At 46.6% G+C, this 19,674-nt stretch overlaps 1 protein-coding gene across 4 annotated transcripts in view; it reads left to right on the forward strand.

The window, feature by feature from the left end:
- Positions 1 to 19,674, forward strand: part of LOC116437908 (3'-5' RNA helicase YTHDC2-like) — a 49,412-nt gene that overhangs the window by 1,361 nt on the left and 28,377 nt on the right. For 2 of the 4 annotated variants that reach the window (XM_032096263.1, XM_032096264.1), the window contains exon 1: positions 18,750 to 18,996. The exons of the other annotated variants lie outside the window; for them this stretch is intronic. In XM_032096263.1, coding sequence (XP_031952154.1) covers positions 18,822 to 18,996 — 175 coding nt within the window. In that variant the 5' untranslated portion in view covers positions 18,750 to 18,821. Of the gene's footprint in view, positions 1 to 18,749; positions 18,997 to 19,674 lie in introns of those variants that run through there. 4 annotated transcript variants of the gene reach the window in all.

Genomic DNA, 19,674 nt, shown 5'->3' on the forward strand with positions numbered 1-19,674 from the left:
GCGAGCTCGGGCCGAGTTTTCTTCGGCGTTGTTACACGCGGCTCTTTGTGCTCATGGCAGCGGTGGCGAGAGGCTGGTGGTGGTGGTGAAGGATGGCTTGGAGTGACGCCGTAGCTAAGGAGGCGGGCAGGCAGCAGCAGGTGATGGTGGAAAGAAGGGACCAGACTGGCGAGACTTGCTGGTGGATTCTCTTAAAAAACTACCATTGCCTTTCATTAACAACTTAAGAAGAGGGAGTGCCAGCTGAATTTCTAGGCGGTGCAAATTTCGGAAGATCTGCCAGCACAAAAGTTCAGAATATCCACCCCAAATAGATGACTTTCAGGGTTATTCACTAATAGCATCATCAGTACCCTAACTGGTGAGCCCATGGATCCGTCCAGCTCAGAGCTTGTTAGACAATGGAAATTCTGAGAGAAGGAAGGTGAGAGAAGACAGGCATGCACATAACCTCACAGTTTATGGTAGAGGTACAGCAGTACGAAGAACTATGCATTTAGAGATTAGCAAAGGGCTTTTTGTTATTACTATTTTGCTTGGTTCAGTTTGAGATTTCTTTCAATCAGCTAGTGGTGGTAGTGCTGCTATAGAAATAACTTAGTCCCATGAGATGGCCTGCAGTAAAGCCTCAGGTCCTACGTATGTAAAAGGGCTGATTGGGGGAGCAGATAAGAGGAAACTTCAGAGCATAGCACACATTGACTACTGAGCTAAACTGAAAGGGGATAGACCTAGTGTTTATGCTGGGAGGGAAACATCAGGGAGGACAAATAATTCTTGCTAGACAACATTTTGGCACAAGGACAAGTTGGAATGAAGCTGTCAAAATCATGTTTATATGGGAAGCCTAAGGAAAATATCTTTTAAAAAGAAGGGGGTGGTGGCGTGAAAGATAAACTATACGTGTTAATGCTGGGAAAAAGATTGCACTGTTGTGTGCTGTTCTTCCGGTTACTTGATGCACAACAGAACTAATAAAACCTGATCATCTGAATATATCTTCTGCTCTTCTTGTGCTCACTCTCATTGTAAGAATATAATTTCCCCACTGTCGTAGATACCCTTCCCTGTTTTTACCACAATGTGCTTAATTCCTGTTGCCCTGCATTGTTGTATCCTGAGGTCTGCTCTGCCCTTGGACCTGCAGCTTCTCTCCTGCTTTTCCCCCCTCCACCAGTATGCACAGTTACCACCACATTACTGACCTATGCTGTTCCTGTGGGCAGGTGAAAAAGCACTAGTTTGGCAGTAGGTTGGTTTTAGGTGCTTGCAGATTATCTGACCAGGTGCTGTTGAGGTGCCTAATCTGAACTTGCATGGACTTCTCTGCCTTGGGACACTGCTGGCAAGATAGAGGGATGTCACTGTCTGAAGCCAGCACATGTAGTTAAAGAGTTGAGAAAGGAAAGTAAAATGTTGCAAGAAAACAATACTTCTGGAAAATGTGTTCAGGTTGCTACTACATCAGTTGTGTGATCTAATAATGAATTCTGTATAAATGGAGATGTGGACTCATAACCAATTCAGTGTTTGTTTTTATAAAAGCAAATAACTGTCATTACTCCTACAAAATGGTGTCTTATTTTGTTTATTAATGTGTCTGGCATGCACTTCACAGTCTGCCTTCAAGTGTCTAATTTTGGGCCACTGAGTAATTTAGCTTCTAGATGCTTATCACTTTGGGTTATACAAAGGGGAGATAAAAGAAACCTTTTTGTTTTAAACTAGTATACAGCTGTCACCAGTAATGCCCAGAAATCAGTATTAATTGTTGTCCAGCAGCACACAGGAACATATTTAACCGGCTTGTGTAGGAGCCTATTCTTTAGTCTCTCACATCAAAGATATCCCTTGGGATATGAAGTCTGCTCATTTGTAACATCTTGTCCATATTTATAGACCTACAGAAATATTTTTCAAGTTTCTTCTGGAGCTCAAGAGTGCTTTATAAGATTGGGGATTTTTTTGCTCTGTATTTTTGCTCTGTAATTCTTCCACAGAATAGTATGCAGAGTAGTTCCTTGCATATGAAGGTAGACATGAAAAGAAATTACAACATATCTCTGTATTTTAAAAAAACCCAAAACGTTGGAGTAAGCAGAATACGTGTATTCTGATTGTGAGATGAACAATATCTATAGTTCTTGATGGAAAATAGCAGAGTGTAGATTGTTAAAATTAGACAATCACAGATGTACTGAGCTTTCTACATAACTCCTCTATGTCCTTGTTGGAGAATTGGTGCAAAAACCACAGGCAATAAAAGAACATTCTGGGCCACTTGAATGTTGTACCGATTCTATGTAATTTTGCCTTTTGAAGTACTTGTTGGAGGCAAAGAAAAGACTTTCTGCATGTCATTTAGTGTCCTGACTACACACACCACAAGGACGAAACCTCAATGCTTTATCCTGCTGTTTCTTTGTTCATAGTTTACTCATCTTACTCTTTCATACATGTTTAAATTTTGTAGGTGTTTTGATAGAGCTGTTACTCTCACTGCTGACATGACAGAGTTACTACTAGTCATAAAAATAGAAATCCACCAAGCTTGATTTCTTCTGGACTGGATGACAGCCTAGAAAAATAAGATGACCCTTTGAACATTTATGATCATTGTACAAGCTTTACCTCTCTTTTCCTAACATTATTTGAATTATTAAAAAATAATTAAGCTGTGGTGAATAAGTAGATACAGATATCATTTATGTCATATGATATTTGTAGCTTGAAAACAGTTAGAAGGAATTGTTTCACAGAGTCTGGTATAGTTGTGATGCCTTTTCCTGGTCTTAAAATCAAGAGGCATACACAGTTAGAAGGGGAAAAGGGATTTTACCTTGGTATTTATTCTTAAGGATCCTTAGGTGTACACGTCCAGGTCATATGCATCGAGATGCACCCCACCGAGTCTTTCCCTGTGTCTCTGTCTCTTCTTCTTCCCGTGTCCCCCCAACATTGGGTATATCATTATAGGCTTTACTAATTAGCATATCTATCAAAGATTTCCCAATGAGAGGCTCAAGTGAGCCCCTCTCCCCAAGGAACCTTCCCCTGGATGGTTCCATCTTAGTTTATAAAATGTGTTCTGGAGAGGACCTTGGGGTCTGGGGCACACTGATCCCTAGCTACGAAGCTTCTAAGATGTTTAGTCTCTTAGCTTAACAAACAAGTCTAAGAATGTAGGCAAAAAGCACTGAGAATACAGAAGTTGTAAAAAGGTATAACAGGGGTATAAAAGAAAAAGCAAAAATCTTCATGGCATCAGTTGTAGTTATTTAACAGTACATTCAAAATCTTTTCTGTAGAGCTGCTGTATATTGGCAGTCTTGTACTAACCCATTTTAAAGGTAATGTCTGTTTCCCGTACTGACCTTTTTGTTTGTTGTGAAGGTTCATGAAGATCTTTTGAAATAATATGACATAATTTCATCCTGTTCTCTTCTGTGAATAAATCTCTTTTATCTTCAGCTTTGTCATATAAGTACTGACACAAAAGGAATAAAAAGTCTCAGGACAGTATCTATCTTCCTTTCTGTTTCAGAAAGTACGGAGTGCACAGTGTTTCTCCTGGAATTACACAGACACTGTGTCATACAAGCAGCTTAGTAAAGGACAAGAACCAATACGTGGCTGTCAAGCTTTCAAGTTAAATTTAGTTTCATCAAGAAAGTTTAGATCACCATGTGTTGTATTATCAAGTGGCACAGAAATCTCTCATTACATTTTTCCACAAAGCTGGCTTTCAAGTAGTACCTCGTGTCATCTAAGTTAAAGATGGGGACACGGACTGCATACAGGAGTCAGCATGTGTCACAGTGACCGCTTTCTTCAGCCTGGCCAGCACCTGTGGTGTGCGGCAGGAGTAGGGCACAGCCGAAGGCTCGAGGCTTTAAAGCTGCTCCTCTGGAGTTCAGCTCTGCCCAGGGGAGCTGAAGCTCCAGGCACAGTGGCTGTCAGCAGCCCTGTTGAGGGAGAGGATAGAAAGTTGCGGGGAGGCTTGCCTTTGGATACAGCTTCAGGTTTATCGCCCAAAGGGAGTCCAAGGAGCACAAGCACCGATCAGATCTGTGCAACAACTTATAAAGGGAGGTGTTACAACGGGGATGACCTGAGAGGGGACCAATAGGGGTCTTTGGGGGAGGGATATGGACAGGGATAGACATATACATGGACCAATAGTCTTGAGGGGTGGAGGGAAAGGGGTCACATGCCCCAATGGGACATCCAGGTTTAGGGGATTTCCAAGAGGGGAGGTATCCGACGGGGCAGGGTCTCGGGGGATTGACGGGGACCATATAAGGGTAATTAGGGAGGGCTCGGGTGACAGACACAGAACAGTCCAGAACTCCGGAAGGGGTTTGGGTGATTGATAGGGAAGGTGCCAGAACAAGGGGAGGGGATAACCATTTTTGGGAGCACCAGGGGAACGTCTTGGATCTGGGACAGACCAACTGGGAGTAGAAGTGGGGAAGGTAGGGACAAACCATTAGGGTACAAAGAACATACAAAAATACAATAAAAACATCACATCACCACATCTCCCCTTTTTTTGTTTTAAAAAATTTAGAAATTGTTTTCTTGTTCACATAACCAGTCTGGTGGAGCCGCTGCTGCTTCTTCAGTAACTTCTGTGTGGCTGACTTGAGGGAGTGCAGTGGCATTAACAGAAAAGCGAAATCTCTTTAACAAACTGAAGAGAAACAAAACTAATAGAGTAATGAAGATAACAAGATCAAAAATCATTTGTGAGAAAATCAAACCATAAACGTGAAAACTCAGGGACAAACAGGCATCTGGGGAAATCTTGGGGTTGATGACGCTGCTTCCTCCTCCCAGTGCACACATCTGGGGGTCTGGGGGTCTCACCAGATGTTTTGGGGTATACGGTTTCACCCACTTTTGTGGGATCCACCTCACTCCTAGGGGTGTGGATATGCAGGAGTACCCATGACCCCATGTGACCAGCTTGTATGGCCCCTCAACCTTACCGCTCTCCGGATCTCATATAAGGACTGGCGGATGTTCACACAGAGGGTAGTTGCTGTGTGGGCCGAAGTGTCTTGCCACTGGCGGGTTCATGATGTTGAAAGAGCAGTTTAAGAAATTGATCACAAAGAGAGCTTTGCTTAGCCGATCCTGTGGGGAAAGCTCTCTACTGCTTGCCCATTGGTGCCTCAGGGTGGTTTTGAGCGTTTGGTGGGCCCACTCAATCACTGCTTGACCAGCTGGGGAGTAAGGGATGCGCTTCTTATGTCTTACTCTCCACTCGTCCAGAAACTCCTTAAAGGCCTCGGATCTATATGTGGGGCCATTATCTGTTTTGATTTCCTTGGGGACCCCAAGACTGCAAACGCCTGGAGAAGGTGTTTCCTGGCGTGTTCAGCCTTTTCTCCTGTGTGGGCAGAGGCATAGACTGCTCCAGAAAAGGTATCTATACTTACATGTACATACTTTAGTCGGCCAAATTCGGGAAAGTGCGTGACATCAGTCTGCCACGCCTCACAGCTAGCCAACCCTCTGGGGTTCACCCCAGTGCCTAATGAGGGGAGGGCTGACCGCTGGCAATGTGGGCACATATCCACGATGGCCTTCACCTGACTCCGCATCAGGTGGAACTGACGGACCAGCCCTGGCACATTTTGATGGAACATTTGATGGCTCGGTTTCGCCTGCTCGAAAATTTTCGGCATCCTGGCCACCTCTGCAGGGGCGGCGAGGGCATCCGCTCTTTCATTGCCCTCAGCTATCGGGCCTGGCAAATCTGTGTGTGACCTCACATGCATCACAAAGAACGAGTGCTCTCGGTGGGAGACAAGATATACTAACTTCGAGAACAACCGGAAGAGATGTTCATTTGAGACCTCTTTCAAAACAGCATTCTCTGTTCTTGCTACCACTCCTGCAACATAAGCCGAATCTGTTACCAGATTAAATGGTTCAGGGAACCTCTCAAAGGCTCCGACGACAGCGGCCAACTCAGCAATTTGAGGGGAACCCTCAACGTTATCAATATCTGCCTCCCACTGCTGAGTTTGGGAGTTCTTCCAGGTCATGACTGACCTGTGAGATGCCCCGGACACATCCGTAAAAACTGTCACAGCCTCCAGAGGATGCCTGCTTCTAATATTTTTTGGGAGTACAAATTGTCTCATTCTCAGCTAATAGCTGTTCGAACATCTCTTTGGTCAGTTTGGCGGTGGACAATTTGTCCTGCTCCAAACGGACCAGCAAGTGGATGCCTGAGAAGTCACACCCAGCCAATTCCCGAAGCCTCGCCCGAGCCTTCCGGATCAACTGGGCCATCAGTTCCTGGGCCTTCATGATTGTTTTGGACCTGGTATTGCTCAGAAACACCCACTCGATGATGATGAGAGGGTCTTTCTGGCTCCGGTCCCACTGGAATATGAGCCCATTGAGGTGGGGCAACTGTCCCATGACAATGAATTTGAAGGGCAGTTCCAATTTGCAACGATGCGCCTGCCTCTCACGCCATCTTAACCTCTTCCTTTTCCAAGGCAGCCCTTGCCTCTGGGGTCAAGGTCCTAGAAGAACTCAGCTCCTCCTTCCCTATCAACAAGTTGAAAAGGGGGGCTAGGTCTTCGGTCCTAATCCCTAGCCAGGGCCTGATCCATCCTAAAGTACCACACAGTGAGTGGAGGTCTGCCAATGTTTGGGGATCACTTTTAATGGCCAATTTTTGAGGAACAATGGTCCTCTTAGTGATCTCCAACCCCAAATATCTCCAAGGGGGCATCTTTTGAACTTTGTCTTCCTGGAGAGTGAATCCAGCAGATGTCAAAACATTGACGACTTGGTCAAGGGTGTCTTGAAGCACATGGTCGTCGGGGGCGCACACTAGCACATCATCCATATAATGGAGGATGATGGCTTCCCTCACGGTGGCACAGACTGGGGACAGCAATGAGGCGATGTACCATTGGCAGATGGTAGGGGAGTTCTTCATGCCCTGGGGAAGAATTCGCCACTGGTACTGTTTCATTGGGGCTTCTCGGTTGGTGGTGGGAACCGAGAAGGCAAACCGTGGAGCATCGGCAGGGTCAAGAGGAATTTTGAAAAAACAATCTTTGATATCAATTACAGCCAAATTCCAATTTTGGGGGAGCATTGCTGGGGAAGGCATCCCTGGTTGAAGGGGCCCCATGTCCACAATGACTTTATTTATTTCCCGAAGGTCGTGGAGGAGTCTCCACTTGTCCTTCCCCGGCTTCTTGATGACAAAAACCGGAGAATTCCAAGGGCTAAAAGTTGGCTCGATGTTTCCAAGAGCCAACTGCTCTTCCACAAGTTCGGTGAGCGCCTTCAATTTCTTTCTTTCTAGCGGCCACTGATCCACCCATATGGGAGAATCAGTTGTCCAATCTAGTTTTTGAGTGGGGCACTCCACAGTGGCTGCAATTAAAAATCCCGGTGTTTTCGGGATCTCTAATCTAACCCCCCATTGGGACATGGCATCCTGTCCCCACAGGGGTGCCTGGTAATCAGTCACAAATGGGCGTAGAGAAGCCAATTTCCCATCCAGTCCCTCAATTTGTACAATGCTCTTCGGTATTTGTGCCAATTTGTGCCAATTCCGATACCTTGGATTCTTCCTGCCATGGGTTGCAATTCCCAATGTGATGGCCATTCCCTGTGGGGAATGATCGTGACATCTGCCCCCGTGTCCAGCAGGCCCTCCAAACAAATAGAGTCCTTGCCTTGCCGGACATTACAATAGATGATGGGTTTATCTTCTCCCACCACTTCTGCCCAGTAGACACCTGGTGTTTTGCGGTCTACTGGGATTCCTGCTGGTATGGGGATAGCCTGGGCGATGACCTGCCCTTTGGCCAAATAGAAGGGCAGGTTGATGCATCGTGCCACCAGCTGAAGTCGTGCCATTCATGAGAATGGCCGGGCACACTTCTAGCTCTTGAGGTGTGTGCTTAGTGTCTCCGATGGCCATGTACTTACAGCTTCCCCCTGAAGGCACCAATCCTCCTTCCAGTGGTTCCACTGCAACTACCGTCCACTGGTCCGACGTAAGCAGGTGGTCCGTCGCCGTCTTCAGAGACAGTGGTGGTTGAGGGTGCCAGGTTTCATCAGGGTTCCATGCTGTAGAGGGAAACTCCATGAAACAGTCACGTCTGGTAATTTTGTCATGTCCAGTGATTGTTGTTTCCCCCCCTTTCCCCACAGGCCCTGCCTCATTTTTGTCCCCACGTGAGACAGGACCATGCTGTGCACCTAGGTTTTTTTTGGCGCGGCGCTGGGCACTGATGGTGGTGGCGCTCTTCCCCCCCTTTCCCTTGCCGCATCTGCCGCTCTTTTGGAGCAGAATCTCGTGAGGTGCCCCACCCCCCGGCAATAAAAACATATCAGCCCTGGAGTTCCCCCTTTTTGCTGTTGTCTCATCTGGGTCGGTCTCAGGGGCACCTGTGGGGGAACTGGCTGGTGGGCGGCCAGAGCTGCAGGTGGAACCGATCTTCTTGGTAGTGGAGGCCTTACGTCCATGGTGGTGGCTTTCTTCATGCAGGCCTCCACGAGTGCAGGGAGTGTTGGCTCGGGGTACACTGGCAGCCCGGCGATCACCCTCTTGCATGCCTCGTTGGCATTCTCCTTAGCCACTTCGAGGATGATTGTCGGGTGCATCATTTGATCCTCGACCTGCCTCTCCACCTGTGCTCTGATTTTATCAACAAATTCGATGAATGATTCATTGGGGGCCTGTTTTATGTTAATGTAACTTTTGCGGGCTTCTGCATCAGGCGCGGGAAGAGAAAGGAATGCCTTCTCTGCTGCCCCCATGACCCTCATGAGAACAGCCTTAGGTAAGATACGGGCCTGTTCTCCAGGTTCTTTCCAGTTTCCCTCGCCGCACAGGTGGTCAAATGTTAGAGCCGATTGGTCGGCATCAACAGCCGTATCTCTGCATCTGCAAAGCTCAATGAGGAGTGCCTGTAAGGACCGTTTCCATGTCTGCTCCCACAACAGGTATTCAGGTCGGGGTTAACAGACATGTAAACAAGTCCTTGATGTCCCAAGGGACAAGCTCATTTGATGAAAATGTGGCCTTAAGAAGGCCTTTAAAGTATTCGCTTTTCCGGCCAAACTCCCTTTGGGCTTTGCAGAGCTCTTTTTCATTCTGGTAGGAGAAAGGCTTCCATCCTCGGAGGCCTCCTCCTACCCCACCATAGGTAACAGGTGCGGCGTGGTAGACTGACCCCAGTTCCGGGTTCCGGGCCCCTGGCCCATCACATCCGGCTCCGGTGTTGTGGGAACCAGATGTTAGAGCGTGGGAACCGGAAGTCAGAAGTGGGGAGGCGGGGTCAACAGAGAAGTGGGAGGGAACTGGGGCAGGGCCGGCTTCCGCCCCGGAAAAGGCGGACCGGTCCTGAAGCACCTCCCATGAGGGAGGAGGAAAGGGCTCAGGGTCTTGGGAAAAGGGGTGTGGTGAGGGGCAGGTAGGAAGTTCGGGCAGAGGAAGGGAAGAGAAGGAGTTTAATGGAAAGGCATTATGGGGAGAAGAAGCACAAGGGGGGGGGGGGTCCGACCACATGGTCCCCTCCATCTTGAGCTCCTCAGGAGCCATTTTAAGGGTTCAGGAGCGATAGGAGCGAGGGACTAGGAGATGGATAGGGTGACGGTAACGGAGTTTGGGAACAACGAGAAGGACAAGGGGAAGGATAGGGAGATGCTCGAGAGACCCGGGGAGATCGGGAGGGACATGGAGATGGACAGGGAGAACAAGTGGAATCAGGGGTGGATGGGTCTGAACTGGGGATATTAAACCTAACAACTTTGGGAGACGGAACAGGGGTACAGGGTTTAAAGATAGAAGTCTTGGCCGGCGGGCCCTGCCGACCAAGACCAGGGGACTGGGGGGTTCGCAAGGAGCCAGGGAGACTGGCACCACTGCGGCTACCCTGCGTTACACGGGTTGCTCCTCGGGAACCACCCAGCGAGGGACTAGGGGAAAGGGTAGAGGTGTGAGGAGGAACAGGGGAAGAACTGGGGGGCTCTTTTTCCATTCCCAACCTCTCTCTCACTGTTATCCAAATTAAAACATACAATGGAATAAATTTGGACACCTGGGTGTCCCGCTTGTTCACTTTTTGGGTGAGCGTCGCTCCCACAACGTTCCAGAAGGGGAGCGAGGTCACATCTCCTGGGGACACCCGCGGGAAATGGAAATAGAGCCAACGAAGAAATTTCTTTAACAACCCCTTTTTGAACTTCCCCCCCCCCCCCCCTCCCTCCAGGAGTCCCACAACTGGGAAATAAAATCCTTGCTGCTGTGCTGACAAATGTGCGCCTATATTTGAAAAATCCAAGAAACACAAAACTGATAAAACTGGGGGCCAACCACTCTCAAAAAATAAAACTGTCAGCACGGCACTTATCCCTGCCTGCAGTAAAACGAAAACTTAAAAGAACATAAAAGGAAGGGTTCGGGAGCACTCGGGGTTCACACACACTCACCCCTCCACACAAAGGGGACACTCCTCCACACACACTACGGCCCTGCTCTGATCCCCTGGCCAACAGGGATACTCACCACTTGCTCCTCTGGACAAAGGTGCTGTAGGCAGGGTCCCTCTCCCTGGACACGATCCCTCCGGCGCTGAGGGACCACCGTGTCCGTCCCTGGGAGCGCCACCTGACAGAAATGGGTCTGCTCCCACCGGGGTGCTGATGTGCCAATGGATCTCCGAAAACGATCCTTTCCGTGGGGTCTCGGACCCTCAGGGAGGCCCCACATTGGGCGCCAGCTGTAGCAATGACCGCCACTGACCACTGCGCAGGCCAGCTCCTGCGGTGTGCGACAGGAGTGGGGAGCAGCTGGAGGCTCTTGGCTTTAAAGCTGCTCCTCAGGAGTTCAGCTCTGCCCAGGGGAGCTGAAGCTCCAGGCACAGTGGCTGTCAGCAGTCCGGATGAGGGAGAGGATAAAAAGTACCAAGGAGGCTTGCCACATGGCATAACCCAAGTTCATTGGAGGCAACTCCCAGGAGACAGGCCTCGAGCAGCTCCAGGGAACCCCTTATAAAGGGAGGTGTTACAATGGGGATGGCTTAACTGGGGACAATAGAAATCTCTAAGGGAGGGATATGGACGAGGATAGATATTTCCTTGGGCCAATAGCCTCAAGGGGAGGAGGGAAAGGGATCACATGCCCCAATGGGGCATCCAAGTTTAGGGGATTTCCAAAGGGGGAGGTATCTAGAGGGGTAGGGTTTCGGGAGATTGATGGGGACCATATAAGGGTAAATTGGGAGGTTTCAGATGATGGACACTGGACCTTCGGGAACAACAGGAGGGGTCTGGGTGATTGATAGGGAAAGAGCTAGAACAAGGGGAGGAGAACAACCATGTAGGACTGGAGGAGCGGCTTGGGTCTGGGGCAAACCAGCTGGGAATAGGAGTGGGGAAGGTAGGGATGAACCATTGGGGTACAGAAAGCTTATATAAAAATACAATAAAGGTATCACATCACCACACATTACATTTCTTATTCCATCACTCTGTGATTAATGTGGGACAACTAATTTTTTTTCCTAACCTGTTTCTGTATTTGAAAAAAAAGACCCTGTTATTTAAGGACATGCATTTCTCTCACAGTATCAGGTATTATCCTTCTCCTATTAATTAAGTCTTTGAAGACATCCAGTTCATGCCACAAAACATCTTCCTTGTTGCTGAGAGGGATTAATGAATATATAAATTCAGCAAAGTTATCACACTTGTTGCACAGGCCCTTTCAAGTACGCTAACTGATGGCAACAGTTCTAATTGTTAATATTTATTGTACCTTGATTAAGTAAGTCATTACAAGGTAAAGAGTCCCTCTGGCATTTTATTAACTAGAGCTGCTTGCAAGTGCAAGCACGCATACACTCACTCTCGGATTCTCTCGGTGTCTGCAGATTTCCAAATTAGGTTGCTCACACTAGTTCTTGCTGGATGACCAGGGCACTGTGGTATGGAGCCAACACACTTCCACACTCTTTCAAGGCACCGAGACCAGAGGATACTGCAACTACCCTTTCAGATGTTCCATCTTCTGACCTACGGTGGTCTGACTCTTAGTCTTAGCGCACGCTTTTTCTCAGTCCCAGGTAGGATGTTGCTGATGTGTGATACCAGCTGATTACTGCAGCTACTGGAGAAGATGTGAAGTCACAACACCACTTTGTTCAGCCAGACCCCATAGACCAGCTGTTCAATACCACAGACAAGAATCCGTGCACACATTCTGCAAACGCAGTAACTGCTTCTTACTAAGAATGAAAATTCTTAACCACAGGGAGCTGGACGCGATGTATTCGTCTGCGTCCCTGTCATCTTGTGATACTCTTTGATTCTGTGATTCTTTACAGAGTCCTGAAACAGTGTTTCCTGACAAGGCCGCCAATATCAATGGAGCAAGATCGGGTCCAAAATACAGCAATGAGAATCTCCAAGAACAACCTCTCTCCATCCTGACGCTATCTGCTAAGCCTCACAGTTGGCCAGTTCTCACCTTTTTTTAAACTAGTCTCCCACTTCTCCTCTAATCTAGATAACACTTCATCTTTTGTTCTCATCTTAGCTGCATGCTTCACACAGTAGCTTTCTCTGTGGATGAGGAATTCACCCATTCCTTATCTTCCCCCTGCTCACTGTGAATAATTTCTGAGTTGGTTGAATTGAATTTTTCCTGCTATCTTTTTCGTTTCTGGGGATCAGCTGTAGTTAATTGTTTTGCATTTGCACCAGTCCCAGGCAAACCTGGTGCAGTGGGTTCTGACTTCCCCTGATAACAAATCCCCCATACCAGTTCCTCCTTGCTGATAGGAACAGCTGATATCCTAGCTGTGGTACGGCATGCGAGACTGTAAAACCAGCTGAGCTTACTGGCTTGTACCGTGATGCCCATCTAGTTTTTTAAAAAGATGCATCACATCAGTTGGAAAGCAATGCCCTAAGCTGCAGTTCGCCACATTCCTGTGCCTGCTGTGATTTAGGTGGCAGTTCACTCCTACAGCCAAGAATGTGAACTTCAAATGGCAAAACCCCCACATTTAAAACACAGACTGTGCTGTGCAGCAGAAAGTACAATTCTTCCTGAAGTGTCCCTGCTGTGAGGGGTGTGTGGTGCCTAGAAAGTTAGGAAGAGAGAACAAGGAAGGAGGGCAAGGAGTGAGACTTCCAAACTGCTGTGAGTAGCAAAATAGGCTTGATATTTCTCAAAAGAAATTTTTGAAAAGTTTGTATGTTTTCTATTTAAGACTGTGGATTTTAACAGTCAATCCTTTGGGTATTTGTTTGTTTGTCTTTTCATATAAGTTAAATGGATCTGTAATTTTTCAATATTAATCTATATTCTACAATATAAATTTTCCATAATGCCCTGATTTCCAAATGCAAATAAACACATACCAGACAGTCGATGCAAACGGTAATAACAATGCTGGAGCACTACTAGCTGCACTTTTTCTCCAACATTTATAGACCCAAAATCTGACATCTCTGAAAGATGGGCAGGAGGCACCCAATTTCCAGAGATGCTGGACTTCTCTGACTTTCCACTGAATCAACAGGACACTTAAGTTCATGTGATCTCCGAAAGTCAAGTCTGCCTCAAATTAGGTGTTGAACAATAGAAAAAGAAAAGCACTGTAAACCTCTCGACATTTAACTATAAATGCTTTTGCAGTAGAAAACAGCTTAAGTCACTCTGCATAAAAAGCTGCCAAATGACCAAAATCAATCGACCAAAAAAAGAGAAAAATTTCCTTCTAGATAGCATTCAGCCATAGCACTTTTCAATTAACCTCTTTCAAAACCCACCAACAAAACAAACAGTATCTTAATTTGCAAGCAGGAAGTTTTAATTTAGTAATATTCCTTTGAGCAAGGTAGCCAGGGTGTGCAATACAGGACTTTATCACTATCAGGAGTCCAATTGCCCAGAATACCATTCCTTTCAACTTCCTAGATACTGCATCAGCCCTTTTCACACACTTGCTAAAAAGTTCCCTGTTGCTCCATGAGGTTCTTGGTGAACAGACACTGTTATCTGAGTGACACTGTCACCCAACACAGACGGGATCTCTTAGGGATATTGGCAGAGTGACGATGGCACTAAACCAGAGGTACAACTAAAGCTTTGTTTTCCTAACAGGATGTTATGATTGACATAGAAGAGAATTTATTATTAGAATGGCACGGGATTTCTACAAGCAGAGTCAGCCTAGTACAGTCTGTAAGTAGCATGGTAGGGAATTTATAATACAATTTAACTTCTAATTTCTAATCCCTTGGACCCTCTGCAGATCAGGTCAGATCCCAATCCATGGTTGTGGGGACTGCCTGGGAAGGCATGGCAGGGCCTGGCAGCCAGGACCCACCCAGCCATCCCAGCCAGGTCAGCCCAGGGTATCAGACACCTCCCTGGGGACAACAAAGGCCAGCCTGGGACATGGGACCAGGGTGGAGCTGGCTTGGCCACTAGGTACTCTCACATCACATGACTTTGCACATGTATACCAAGGTACTAAGATGCGGATGGTATGCCCAGACCTAAATCTGTGCCTAGCCTATAGAAACCACGCCCAGGCAATATAAGGGCTAAGTATAAGTTATTTCCTTTTTTTTTTTTTTTTAATTAGGGAAGTGAAACTAAAAACCTACTTTATTTTCTATGAGGTAACTTAGAAAATGCATACTTCTGATGTTGCTGTAGGGCAGGCAGACAGGGGAATTAGCTAGTCTAATTGCTGCCACTGCTTAGGTATTCGGACTGGAGACTTTGACGTAGGTGACGATCAAAAGCAACGCCTGGTGGTATCAAAGGAGAGATTATCCTGTATTTCAGTCGGCTTCAGATGAAGACCATCTCTGTTTATTGATCTTCACGGTAACAAAATTTAAAGTAACAGACATCTAATGTCAGTTCAAATGAATGTTATTTAAATAACATCATTGTGTACAGCCAACTGCATCTGCTGCTAACAGAGCCATGGGTTGGCTAGGAAATTGCTAGTTCAATTCTCATCAAAATCTTGTGTCTGAAGTCACTGTCTTACCTCCTTCACATTACTTTGTTTAGATCCACTTCACATCACAGACCTGTGATTTAAAGCTCCATCTAGAAATCTAAGTCTTGTGCCGCCTCTACCATGGAATTCTCAGCAAGTAGAGCTGTTTGAAAACTCTCAAAACAGTATATTCAAAAGAAAATAAGAAAATACTTTTTTTTCTTTTTTTGTGAGGCCAATTTTTCTGATTTTTCTCCTCCTGCTCCAAGAGTGATCTGCAAAACTGAGATGTTTTAGCTAGGATTGAAAATACTTTAGATAGAATATTAATTTCTAAATAGACTATTGGTGCCTCTTTTGAGAAGCTTCCTACTCATTCTTCACCTTCATAAATGCTCAACCGCCTTGTAAAACTGTCCTAAAAAGTGCAACCTTTTTGTGATGATGAATATAAATGAGAACAGGTTTGCCCCTTTTTCCAAAAATATCCTAAACCGCCCTCCTATTCAAACAGGTTGCTACTCCTGGATCTTACATACGGATCCACAATTCGGATACAGAAAGTAAGAAGTTCGTTTTCCTTCATTAATTTCTTCTATATAGGTGTAAATATAGATACTGAATATTTCCACTATCTGTTATTGAGTCTATCATTTGAAGGTGTATCTCTGTTAACAAAATACTACTTTGATCGAAAAAAGTGGGGGCACTTGTAAAGATAACTGGTCTTTTTGTAGACTGTGACCATGAGGTAACCTCAGTAACCTTTTTCTGCAGGCCGCTGATGACTGCGATAGTTAAATGTGTTCTGTGCTCCAGAAAATTTCTGCAACATAGGTATTATTTTAGTCAAAGCATTTCAGTGAAACAGTATTCTAACAGGAAATTACATTCTGGATCAATAAATCTCCCTGGGAAGCACATCAGTTCCACGCAGTTCCAGTTTCAGCAGAGACAAGCACATGAATCACAGGTATGAAATCCTTCTGCCTTCAGTCTACCCCTCAGGCTCACAAGACATGGGATCCCTGCAGTTTTCATGCTGCCTTTGTAACATGTTCTAGACACAGGAAGATCTGTTAGCACAGGATCATTGCACTCTCCCTCCTGGCCTCTGTCATTTGCTCACCCTGGAAACTACAGGCTCTCAATTTAGGAGTGAGGAGTAGTGGAGACAACTGTGGGAAGAACTGGGGTATATTTGACCCTGTTGGGAATCATGCTCTTTCCAGCCTTCATTCTGGAGACATTGCCGAACTCTGTGCATGCCTTGAGCTGCACTGAAGGCTTGCAGTTTTCCCCTGGAAGTTCAACAGCCCAAGCTCTGGACTGCTGCAAGTGAGGACCTGAGAGAGGTTGTTTTACAAGGACAGAACTGATCAAAAGGCTTTTTCCTTGATGTCTCAAAAAGAAATTAAAATGGCAGTGAATAAGGGAAGTGGAAAGACAGATAAATAAGAAATGATCTGGAGAGGTTACAGAAATGGGGCAGAGGCAATCACCCACATCGAGCCCACATCAGCAGCCAAAGTTCTGGGGAGCTACCAGTGTATACAGTAGTGTGCAGTAAAGCAAGAGATGCCCATTTTCACTGCAGTTAATTAATTAAACAAGTATTGCTCCTTATAATTTGACATTAGTCTTACTTCCCTAAGTGTGTGTAAATACATAACTTATTTGATGGGATCACTAATAATCATAGCAGCCAACAGCTATCTGGTTACAAATTTACTATGATGCTTAAAAACCCCCCATACTGCAATACCTTTTACTTTTTGTAGTCAAGGAACTGAAAAGAGAAATAAATCTTGTGCTCTTTCATTAACTTGACCTTAAAGAATAGTATTAGCTCACCAGTAATCCTTGCATCATATTTCAAGAGCTAACAAGCCTTACAACACTTAAAATCTGTAAAATATCCCAAACAAACAAAACCCAAAAAGACAAACTATTTTGCAGTCAAATCTGACACTATCTAACACAGTATGTAATAGATAATATTGTTTCATAAACTTCCTTTGCAGTTCTTTTTCTCTTAGATCTGACATCTTTTGTGGAATATAGGAGTGTTTGCGAGAGAGGAAATATCCCTCAAACTAAAAAGTCAGCAAAACCTGCTACATAATAGAAGTGCCTCCAGGGAGGGTAAAATAAGAATGCCTAATTGTATTTAAACACGCAGATGTGTTTTTGCACAAAACTGTGCTGCCTCTTAATTCTTCTTATAAAAAGAATACATGGGCATTTAGCTATATGTTAATAGAAGGAAATAATTCTTATTCCAGGAGTTATTTGTTTTGAGTAAACATTAGAAGGTATTTCTGAGGCCAACCACGAAAACTGAATTTTTAAAGACTTACAGCTTGTTAATTCTAATAAGAAAATCCACAGCTAGTCATTTTTATTAAGAGAATACATATAAAGAGTCTACATAAACCTCCATGTCTAAGAGCTTGGGCAAGCACAATTCTGTCTTTGCTCATGTTTTTTCATATGCTGAGTGCAGACTGCAGTTCAGTCTTTAGCAGGGCTGCAGCAGGCAATGCATGGGTGACTACATTCTCCCATTTTTTCACCCTCTGATAGCATCAGGGAGTCAAAAAAGCAGTGAGAGAAGCAAGGCATGTATGAAGAACTTTGTTATGCAGGATGCACTCAGGCTTCACCCCACTCTTAGCCGTATAAATGGGAGCTAACCCAACAGACAGTTACCTCTGTGCCCTGCTGTATTTACAGGATTGCAAATTGAGAGCAGAACTGGGCTTGAGGAGTCATTTTTCAGGATCATGGGGGTTTCTTCTGTAGGAAGGCAAGATGATGCTGTTAAGAGGCAGAAACTGGTAACAGGTCTGGGTTCATAATTAAAGATTTCTGATGTGACTCTTTCAAATGAGCTATGAGCTCTCCTTTATTACTGTTGATACCAAAGATGGTAAGAGGAATCCTCATCTTAGTCAGCTGTTTAATTTTCCGTAATGACTGTGATGTGCTCTGAGGTGACAGCACATCAAATGTGCTCTGAATGTCACAGGAGCAGCTATGAGGAGCTAGCATTATGTACTTTGGTTGAAGATGCATTGGCAGATAGCTGAACTGAAAAACTGAAAAAAAACTTAAAATAACCTTATAATAGATCGATTGTTCAGCTCCAGTGCGACCTCTCAGTGCAGAATTACGCTGAAGTGAGCCTTGTACACAGCTTTGGTAGACGTCTCTTAAGAGCTATTTTTCAGCCAGCTCCATTAGACAGTGGGTGTTTATTTTCTATTTATTTAATTCTCCAGTTCACAACTGAGGAGTAGTTTGTTCTTCTTCAAAGTACTCTCCCTCTGACTTAATGATGTTTCTAAAGCAGCAGCCTTCAATACCGAGCCCTGTGTCATGCCCAAGAGGTTTGGGTTTCGTTTCTATCTCATGTCAAAGGGCAGCAGGAGAAGACGATCCAAAATCGAGGGCGAGTAGCACTGTACAGCGTGAGGAGGCTGAGGGCCGAGATGACCCTCGCCACACCGACGTTCAGTGCCATTCAATTAGATCACGTAATTTATGACCAGACAGGGTACCAGTGCCACTTTTTGGTCACGGCCACGCACAGGCCTCGGCACACGGGCGGGCTTCAACACCGAACGGGGCAAAGACGCGATTTCCTTCCGTTCGGGGCCGATTCCGGCTGTGGATGACCCCACGCACGCCCGGCCCCGCCCTGCCGCCGGCGTCGCCCCCCGGGCCCGGGAGCAGCGCCCGCCGATCGGTGCCGGTGTCGCGGCGCTGTCGGGGCCGTGTGGCGGCGCTGTCGGGGCCATGTCGCGACACAGGCGGGTCGCGCGGCGGCAGCCCGGCGGGGCCGCGGGGGGCTCGGCTGCCGCCGCCGCGGTGCGCGCCCGGGCCGAGGCCCTCAGGGAGCTCGGCGTGGACGAGGAGGTGGAGATGGCGGTGCAGCTCGCCCTGGAGCGGTTCCGGAGCGGGGACGAGGCGGGTGCGCGGCGCGGCGCGGCCCGGGGCGGCCCTGCGGGTGTCGGGAGGGCGCTGGCAGCGGGTCAGGGAGGGGATCCTGCCCCTCTGCCCGGCCCTAGTGAGGCACAGCTGGGGTGCTGTGTCCAGCTCTGGGCTCCTCAGCACAGAGACAGGGAGCACTGGTCAGGGTCCAGCAAAGGCCACAGACGAGATGAGATGAGATGAGATGAGATGAGATGAGATGAGATGAGATGAGATGAGATGAGATGAGATGAGATGAGATGAGATGAGATGATGAGAGGTCTGGAGCATCTCTTCTGTGAGGAGAGATGTGGGACCTGGACCTGTTTAGCCTAGAGGAGACTGAGTATAAATACGTATAAATATACGTATTTATACGAATGCGTATAGGTATCTCCAAGATGAGTCCCAGGAGTGTGGTGCCAGACTTTTTGGTGACAGAACAAGGAGCAGTGGCCATAAAGTAAAACCCAAGAAGTTGCACCTCAGCATGAGGAAGACCTTTTATCCGTGAGGGTGGCAGAGAACTGGAACAGCTGCCCAGGGAGGACGTGGAGTCTCCCCCTCTGGAGACATCCCAAACCCACCTGGGCGTGCTCCTGTGTCACCTGCTCCAGGTGAGTCTGCCTTGGCAGGGGGTTGCTCTGGGTGGTCTCCAGAGGTCCCTTCCAATCCTAAC

The sequence above is a fragment of the Corvus moneduloides genome, chromosome Z (genome assembly GCF_009650955.1).
Source record: "Corvus moneduloides isolate bCorMon1 chromosome Z, bCorMon1.pri, whole genome shotgun sequence".
NCBI classification, from domain to species: Eukaryota; Metazoa; Chordata; class Aves; order Passeriformes; family Corvidae; genus Corvus; species Corvus moneduloides.